This window comes from Mus pahari, chromosome 14, assembly GCF_900095145.1.
Source record: "Mus pahari chromosome 14, PAHARI_EIJ_v1.1, whole genome shotgun sequence".
NCBI lineage: Eukaryota > Metazoa > Chordata > Mammalia > Rodentia > Muridae > Mus > Mus pahari.
The window spans coordinates 61,804,671-61,814,042 of NC_034603.1; the positions used below are offsets into that span (position 1 = coordinate 61,804,671).

The 9,372-nt window shown below is 49.3% G+C and overlaps 1 protein-coding gene across 1 annotated transcript in view; it reads right to left on the minus strand.

Annotated features, from left to right (window-relative positions):
- The window catches only part of Abcc3 (ATP binding cassette subfamily C member 3), a 50,651-nt gene extending 46,581 nt beyond the window's left edge, over positions 1-4,070 (minus strand). The window contains exon 1 of the mRNA XM_021212249.2: positions 3,951-4,070. Coding sequence (XP_021067908.1) covers positions 3,951-3,995 — 45 coding nt within the window. The 5' untranslated portion in view covers positions 3,996-4,070. The remainder of the gene's footprint in view (positions 1-3,950) is intronic.
- Positions 4,071-9,372: the final 5,302 nt, after the last annotated feature.

A 9,372-nucleotide genomic window follows, 5' to 3' on the forward strand; every position in this document is an offset into this window, starting at 1 on the left:
CATTGACCAAAATGTCCTTCTTCCCTAACTCACAGAATCCGGAGTGAGGACCATCTGCTGTCCTTGCTTGGGTTTTCTTCCCACGAGGTGGTTCCTTGTACATCTCAAGTGCCAGCTACTTTTTGGGCAGTCTGGATAATTCTATATACATGCCAAGCGAGCCTCTGGATTCCTATGCTTCCTGAGGGCCTGGGATCAGACTTAGTTATGCAAACAGACTATAAACTTTTTGAGAGCCAACAGTCCAGGCCTCTCTATGCACTCCCTTCACCCCAGTGAGGTCTGTCTAACCTGTCCCAAAACAAACAGTGGTACTCTGGGGGCATGGGGCAGCCAATTAGAACAGAGGTTAATTCCCAACCTCCTCTGCCCTTGATCTCTTGCATCTGAACCCTCTCTCCAATTTTTGGATGTGTTCGTTTGTTTTGTCTTTGTTTTTGTTTTCCAGACAGGGTTTCTCTCTGTGTAACTCTAGCTGGCTTGGAACCCACTCTGTAGATCAGGCTGGCCTCAAGCACACAGAGGTCCGTCTGCCTCTGCCTCCAGAGTGCTAGGATTAAAGGCGTGTGCTACCACCACCAGGCTTTGTTTTTGGAGATGGGATCTCATGTAACGTAGGCTGACCTCAAACTTGCTGCATAGCTAGGGACTATCTTGTTCTGATTCTCCTGCCCCTACCTCCCAAGTATGGTAGTATAAGCATGTGCTATGTTTGTTCTTTGAGACAGAGTCTTTCTCTGGCCTTCTTCTTTTGGAACTTATTTTCACACAAATTTAAGGTGTACTCTGAGATGTTGATAAATATGCCCAAAGAGATGGGGACAGGGAGAGTGAAGGAGACATGTCATGGCGCCTAGCATGTGGTGCGTGTGAACATACAGGCGTAGGTGTGTCTACAGGATCACAAGTCTCCAGATTGCCACCCGTAGGGGGAATGAGGCTGAATCTGTAGCAGGCATTAGCTTCCTGCTCTCTTGCTGGAGCCGAGCCTCTGTCCCAGCAGCCTGCCAACTCTTAGCTCACAGGACCATGGCTTTAAACACATGGCAGTCTGACCTCATTCCTTGCTGTCTTCCCACCAGTCAATAGGATTAGCCGGGCCTGCCAACAGAGCTTCTTGCTTCTCAACTTAATTTCACATCCTCTATTTCATTTGATCTCCATAAAAATCTAGCAAGGTAAGCAGCAGGTGGCTCATTTCCTCATCTCAGGTGCAGAGAGAAAGGCCATCAGAAGCTAGGGAAAGTCTAGGTAAACAAGGGGCCCAGTCCCTTTTCTCCTCGGTTTGGCTTTTCCCTGGCTACTCCCAGTTACTCCTCACCACAGCTCCTAAGGTTCAAAGGTATAGCTGAATTATATATGATGCAAATGAGATGCAAAGTAGCATAGAAAAAAAAAAAAAAAAAAAAGAGTAGCCCAGAAAATCAGCCTTTTGAGTAACCGAGCTATAGCTTAGGTTCCAGCTTCCTAACGGGAGACCCTTCCACATCTTAGCTCTGCAACACCCTCCCCCCACCCCCACCCCAGGGCTAAACTACGCGAAGCTTGCTGCTTTCTCACACCCCAACATGAAGCCACTGACTGGTGCAGCCAGGCATGGTCTTCAGAAGCCAAGATTACCTGGAAGAAGGAGGATCTTTTCAGTCTGGGATGGGCAGAGACAGTCGTCAGTTCCGCCCCCCCCCCCCCCCCCCCCCCCGACGTCATTGAAGACATCGAAGCAGAGAGACAACCCCTGCCCCAAAGGGTCACAGTAGAGATGAGATTCAACCCACATGGCCTCATGCACAGTACTATGTTCCAGGGCCAGGGTGCCTAAGGCTCAAAAGTGCAGCCAGGCGTGGGAAGATTGGCACTATGATACGGGCATCTTGCCTCTTAGCCCAGCACTTTGGAACAACACGGTGATCTTGCCACCGCTATACCAGCCAGGTGTCACCCCAAGTCTCTACCTTAAAAGGTTGGGTTAGCTAAGCCCCTCTGTTGCATATCCCTGACTTGGGTCAGGAGGGAATCCAGCCTCTGGGGCGCAGTGCCTTGGGAAGTTCTAATTACTCAAGGCTTCATTGCCGCCTAGGGACCAGGAAGGCTGCACCTGAAGCCTGGCACACCCTCCCTCCTGCTTGTCAACCTTTTTTGCCTAGTCACTGTGATGATCATTACCATGCCACAGTCACACCTGGCAAGTCCAAGTGAGCAGAGAAAAGAAGCTCGCCCATAAGCCAGTGTATTCCCTCTGGACCTCAGAGAAGAGTGGCCACTCCAGTCTAGTTGATGGGGGCACTCCATATGATTTGAGCTAGAACCAGTTAGTGACCCAAAGGAAAAGGGTAGTCTCCAGAGGCACTTTTAATTATTATTATTATTATTATTATTATTATTATTATTATTTGGAGATAAAATCTCATGTGTCTCAGGCTGGCCTTGGCACTTGCCCTGTAGCCAAGGATACCCTTGAATTTCTGGTTCTACTTCCAGCTCCCAAATACTGGATGACAGGCTGTGCAGCCACTTTCAGCTTTTTGACATTGGGAGGAAGGAAGGCAGGAAGACTTAAGACCTTTCACTTCTCTCAAGTCCACGTTACACTTTGTGCCCAGCCCAGTCCGAGATACCTTAAATGACAACACTAGAGTGTGGCTCTTGACTTTTACATGCCTGTTCACACACAGGCACACAGCACACGTCTGTGCAAAACAGCTCACCCTCATCCCTGCACACGCACATCTGCACACACCGGATGCATATACACAAATACTCGTCACGGAAGAAACACAGACTGGGATTCGGATTCTAGATTTGAAACCAGACGAGGGCGGACAGCCCCTGGGTAATCAGAAAGTAGCCCCCGTGTCAACTCTGCCTGTGAGGCTGAGATTGTGTCCCCGGTTGCTTTGCCTGGTGGAGGAGCAAGTGCTGCGGCTGCACATACTTCAGACGCTTAAGCTGACTGATACAAGGATTTGAGGAGAGACACAGAAAGTTACCTTTCTGTGTCCGAGCTTGTGCGTACCGCACATACCATACCGGCACGGAACTGAGTTTTGAGCCCAGAGTCTCCTGCATATCAGGCAAGTGCCACGCCCCTGAGCTATAACCCCAGTACAAAAGACCTACTCTAACTTACTTTATTGTTATCTTTTTTCGTGGAATTGCGTGCTTTGGCACAATTCCCTACCTCTCTGGACCCCCATTTCCCTTATCTATCAATGGAAAGGTTTGGGCTCCCAGACCTCAGACCTCAGTTCTCTCTCTCTCTCTCTCTCTCTCTCTCTCTCTCTCTCTCTCTCTCTCTCTCATGACCTTGGTGTAGATAGGGTCTCCTCACAGACCTGCAGGTGGATCTTGCCCACAGAAACAGTAGCCTCCCAAAACAGGGCCTGGAAGGTCTATCTGTACCAAGTTCTGACTGATCAGGGCTCTGGATGCCCTAGGGTATAGGCAAGGAAGACTGGATGAACAACCAAGCCACAGTTACTGGGTCGGGTCCAGTGCTGGGGTCGGTGGTGGTGGTGGGGAGAGGTTCGTTCATTAGAGGTGCAGGCAAAATGTAAAATGTTCCTTCTATTCAAAACGCAAAATGTCCCTGGGATCCACCAGACAGAGAGACTTACACCAACAGGCAAAGTGCCTGTGCTTCCCTATTCTTGGCGCCCTGCAACTACAGATTCCAGGAACCTCCTTTCTGCCTAGCTTCTCCCCGTGGTAGGTCAAGGCACTGCCGTGGCTGTGGCTATACATCCTTCTGCGCCCATTCTTCCCACTTTGGAGCTTAGACCCTCCCAGGTCTGACTATGCACATCCGCCTTCCCAGGGCATCAGCTGCTGCTCCTGCACTCCCTTACTCCCGTGGTGCCTCCTCCGGAAGGCTGTGTTTGGGCGGGAGACCAGACTTCCCACGGTTGACACCTACTTCCTCCTTAGTACGGATTCCAAGAGACGCTTCTTACCCAGAACTTGGAGCCCAGCTCCCCGGAGCCGCACAGGCGGTCCATGTGGCTCTGGTGCACCGCAGGACTTGGGATCTCAGTTCAGCTCAGTCCCAGCAGATCTGCCCCGGAACCGCCTCTGACTCCCTGCTCCATAGGCACTCCTCCCCGCCCCGCCCTCAAGCCCTCTGGGTCAAGTTCTCCCTGTGCCCAGCGATTGCGACACAGCCTTGGTAAAACTGCTGGTACCTAAAGGGACTGTAAGAAAGGGACTGTAGAGTAAGGAGGGGTAGTTGACTGTACTAGTCCCTGAGCTTATAGACCCGGAAGCTGATAGACCTGGGAATGAGTCTCACTGTAAAAGAAGTCCTTTCTAAAGGTAGGATCTTTTCTGGTTTTATAAATAAATATGAGATCATAGTCTATAGTATGTGAAGTGCTCGTGAACCCAGTCTCTCTCTTCATCCGTTACCACAGAACTGAGACCAGCACATTTATGTGATGTGTCTATGTGCATGTGTACAGCAGGGGAGTGGGGCATGAAAGTTGGTCCTAGTACCAAATAGATGGGTGTATGGCTTCCTTGTGGCTCCCTTGAATTGCTGCCTTCTCAGGTTCTGTGGCTCCCGAGTCTTGCCCAGGGCACTTCTCTTCCCCACTTTTGCACTGGTGACTTATGGATCACCATAATAGAATCCTTCACACTGAGTTTTCTGAGGATTCAACAGAAAGCTATATAACGCACATGGACTACATGTAATACCCAACCTAGGTTAATTCCAGTGAGGCCCCAGGAAGACCTTTCTCTAGCACCTTTATCCTTGGCTGTTGCCGTCATGCTTGTTTGCTTGTTTGTTTGTTTAAGACTGGGTTTCTCTGTGTAGCCTTGGCTACCCTGGAACTCACTCTGTAGACCAGGCTGGCCAGATGACCTGCCTTGCCTGTACCTCCCAAGGGCTGGGATTAAAGGCATGCACCTGGGCTGGTGAGATGGCTCAGCAGGTAAGAGCACCCGACTGCTCTTCCGAAGGTCCTGAGTTCAAATCCCAGCGACCACATGGTGGCTCACAACCATCCGTAATGAGATCTGGCGCCCTCTTCTGGAGTGTCTGAAGACAGCTACAGTGTACTTACATATAATAAAAAAAAAAAAAAGGCATGCACCTGTGTCTTAACGCTGAGCCACGACATTGTCAGTCTGTAAAATGACCTTCCTGGCTTGGCTATGTCAGGTTCCCCTCCCTCTCTCTCTTCCCTGATATAATCCCAACTCACCACGCCTCTCTGGAGTGAGTAGAAATCCTCTTGGTCTAATTTACCCGTCTCTACCTGTGTGTGTGTGTGTGTGTGTGTGTGTGTGTGTGCGAGTGTGTGCGAGTGTGTGCGTGTGAGTGTGGCATTTGTTTCCCAGTCAGGACAGTCCTGAAGGTGTTGGAGGGACCCAGTAGGACAGTGCAGATCATCCCTTACCCATCTGGGCAGGCAGGAAGTACTAAAAGCCAGAATAAGGATGAGCTAGTAGAGTGGGGGTGGGGCAGTTAGCCTGGGGACCTGTGTGACTTCTCTCTGCCCTCTGCCCCTTTCTCCTCTTCTTTCCCATCCTGTCTTCCTCCAACCTCTGTACAGAAGACTTCATGGAGCTTCCATATCTTGTCAGGGTGCCCTTGGTTACACTTCCAAGTGAAGACTCTGGAAGATCCTCAAGGCAGCCAGCACCGAGTCACGCCTACCTCCCCTCCACGCCTCCGGTAGTAACTATAGTACCCTAGGTAACCGTGGCAGGCTCCTCATGTCTCTGGGACCAGTTTCATGGACAAAGTGAGTTAGCAAAGGACCATGGAAGCCCCTTTCCTCCCCTGTGGTCCAGGCATCTGAGAACCAGCCTCTGAGCCTCCGCTAACCTTGAACATGACTTTCCCAGCACCCCTGCCCGGCATTTTACTACTGCGCTTTCTCTTAGAGTCCGGCCGTGGATAAAACCCACCAGTGTGATTCTGAGCTTGAGGAGACTAAAGGACCTTCCTCTGGAACCCTTTAGGAAGATGAGCCTCCCCCCCCCCCAACCCCGGTTGACCCTTCTCATTCCCTGGGACCTTCCAGCTCAAGGTCAGCGTGAAGTTCTCTTGTTAGGCCTCCAATTTGAGGGCAGGAATCTGGGTGCAGCACTGGAGCAAAGCACCCTCTTCCATGACATCAGCCTTTCCATCCTTTCTGCCTTCCCTGGTCTCTCTATACAAGGTGGGAGGTTGCAAAGTCATGATGCACTCCTTGGTAACCCTTGCCTTCCCCAACCTCTGGAAGTGCTAGGGGTGCACCCCGATGGCCTCTTATGGAATGTGGTCTTCCCCCCCCCCCCATGCTCCTTGAAGAACAAGCATAGTGTGTCGGGGTTGGTCTTGAGTGTTGTGTATTCAGGTGCTGAGTTCTGTACCACAAGATGAGGTACATTGTAATGACTGGTGTGCTGTGAAGAATGCTCCCCAGTGGTCTCTGATTGGTTAATAAAAAGCTGGAGCCTGTGACTGGCAGAGGAGGTAGAAAGGTGGAACTTGCAATCGAGAGAAGGGTCTCAGGAAGGGACCACTCGGGGGTGAGGGGGAGGAAGAAAGAAGAGGGAGAAGGAGGTCAAGTGAGGCAGGATGGACCATGAGCATGTGGTCAAGAGAAGTTTGCCCTGAGGACAGACAGCTATAGCAGAAGGAGCCCAGGTGGGACAAATTGGCAAGTGACTTGGGGCACATGACTGGAAAATAACAATATAGCATAAAGGGTTAAAATATACAACTATCTGCCCAGCTCTAATCCCAGCAGCTTGCTAATCAAATCACCAGTTCTCTGTATCATTTACTTGGGAGCTAAATGGGCTGAGTGAGCATAGAAATGCCCTGCCTATATCTGGGAGCAAAAGGGGGTGTAGAATACCCTCCCCCTCCATAACATGACTTCAATAATAGTGTTTGTAGGACATCGCTGTTTTGATTGTTTGTCTCACCCAAGCAAGAGAGCTCAGGCCTTGTGACCTCCCAAAGTTCTCCAGGGCTTCAGAGCTCCATCTGGTACCAAGGGCCCTCTTCTATATGCAGCTTCCACACACAGCTACTCCAGGCAGCTCCCCGGACTGAATGTACTCCCTGGACCCTTGGCTATTGTACCCCTGCCCCTTAGCCCACCTCCCAAGCTGCCCGGCAGGGCAGGCCCTTTCCTAACTCCGCTGACCCCCCCCCCCGCACCTGCCAAACCCTGTTTATCCTTCAAGATCTCCATCAGTATGGGGCATGGTAGTGCATAAGTGGAATCTCAGCATTTGGGAGATGGAGGTAAAAGGTCACAAGTTCAAGGCCAGTCTCAGCTACTCAGTGAGTGTGAGACTAGTCTAAGCTATATGAGGACCTGTCTAAATCAACAAGAAGTCCCTTCCCTGTATCACGACTGCTGCCTCCCCAGGGGTCTGCGAACACTGAGTATAGGGACTAAATCTTTTCTAATCGTAATATTCTTTATCACCCGAGACAGTGCTTGGCTGAGTCCTCAGGGAGTGTTTGTCGATGGACTAACCAGTTACTCTCAAGAAAGAAGGAAGACCAATTCCTGGTGCATTCCCTCAGTTCCAATGGTTCTGTGGAAAAGGTGGTAAAAGCAGGAGGCAAATGAGCAAGGCCACTGGATTTGAAATTCAATAGAATTTATCAGGCTGTTCTCTTTTGGTAGCAGCTCACGGTCTGACTTTAGCACCCACACTGGGATCAAGAGAGGTTCTATAGAAGAAAACACAGATGTGGAGCCTGGGCTCTGATTAATGGGGGGGGGTGTCTGACTAATTGAGGAGGCGGAGCTTCTAGCTATTGGTTGGATTCTTGAGGGAGTTCATATAAAGCCATTTGTTTTTGTAAAATCTCTTGCTTCTTGACATGTTTTCTGCAATTTTGGGAAGGGGAACTGAGAAGAATAAGGTACCATTTTTAAAGCTACTTGCTTGTCCCTACCTTCTTGTTTGTGTATTTGACTTCTGCTTAGAAGTAGGCTTGTTCAGTTATGGCTTGTCCTTGGCGATTATAAAGAATGCCATGAGATAGGTGAATTTCCCAAAATTGTTAAAAAGAGACGTTTTAGCTATGTAAGCGGGACCCTTGTTTGTATTCGTTTGGGGGATGCCCATTACAGAGAGGGCAGTTAACAAGTGTCTCCAGACAGCTTGAGCAGACTCACGTGTTTGCGAGGTAGTAAGGACAATGCCAGAAAAAGCATCAGTGCAAGCGTGGACAATTTTTTTTTTCAGTGAACAGAGAAATTTATATGAATTACACCCGTTTGCCAAAGATCATCAGGTCAAAGATTCCAGGGATTGACTGCTCTCAGCTGGGGGATAGAGGAACCCAACAATTGATAGGAGGCTTTAGATAGAGCTAAACACTGATAACAAGAAGTCTGAGGTGTGAGCCAAGGTGGTTTTCTGATGGCTAAAGAAACTCCATTTTATGCTTAGGCATTCATCTTGGTACCCGATAGATGTTGGCCTGACTCCAGTCCCTGGAGGATAAGTTCCCAGCAGCCCTCATTCAGTGGCTCAGGCCCAGAAATGTACAGCTATGACCATCTACTTGTTATGATATGAATAACTGCGTTTTGGCTTCTGTAACTTGTTTACACAGATACAAGGATTACTGTGGGTCGCTTTGACCACTTACCTTAACAGAGCAGACCATTTATGCTTGCTTGTGTAGCTATTAAAGATCTTCTTAGGGTTTTTGCCTTTAAAAACACCCCTCCTTGCTGGTATGCATGGCTTTAATCTCAAGAGGCAGATGCTGGCAGATCTCTGAGTTCAAGGCCAGCCTGGTCTATAGAGCAAGTTCTAGGACAGCCAAGGTTACAAAGAGAAATGTAGTCACACACACACACACACACACACACACACACACACACACACACACGTAAATTAAAGAATAGCCAGATGGTGGTGGCACATGTCTTTAATCAAGCGCTTGGGAGGCAGAAGCAGGTAGATCTCTGTGGGTGGATCTCTGTGAGTTTGAGGCCAGCCTGGTCTATAGAATGGGTTCCAGGACAGCCTAAAGCTACGCACAGAGAAACACTGTCTTGAAAAAACAAAAAACAAAACAATACAAAACAAAAAACCAACCAACCAAAACAAACCTCTCAAAACAGACAAATCAAAAACCAAAAACCTTTCCTTTACTACACGCCTGGGATTTGACTTTAAGGCTGCCAGCCTGCTAGCAACTAATCAATAACTCCTTTAATTATATTGGATTAGGTCTATGGTCTTTTCCTAGGGTCACAGCCTCCATAACAGCTAGAAGGAAGAGTGGGAGGACTTGAGCCATAGTGAGAATCGGTCCATAAATGGAAAGACTGAACAGGGATTTGAAGGCAGAAAGGGCAGGAAAAACTCTGCCCACGGGGGTGGGTGGTGGGTGGTGGG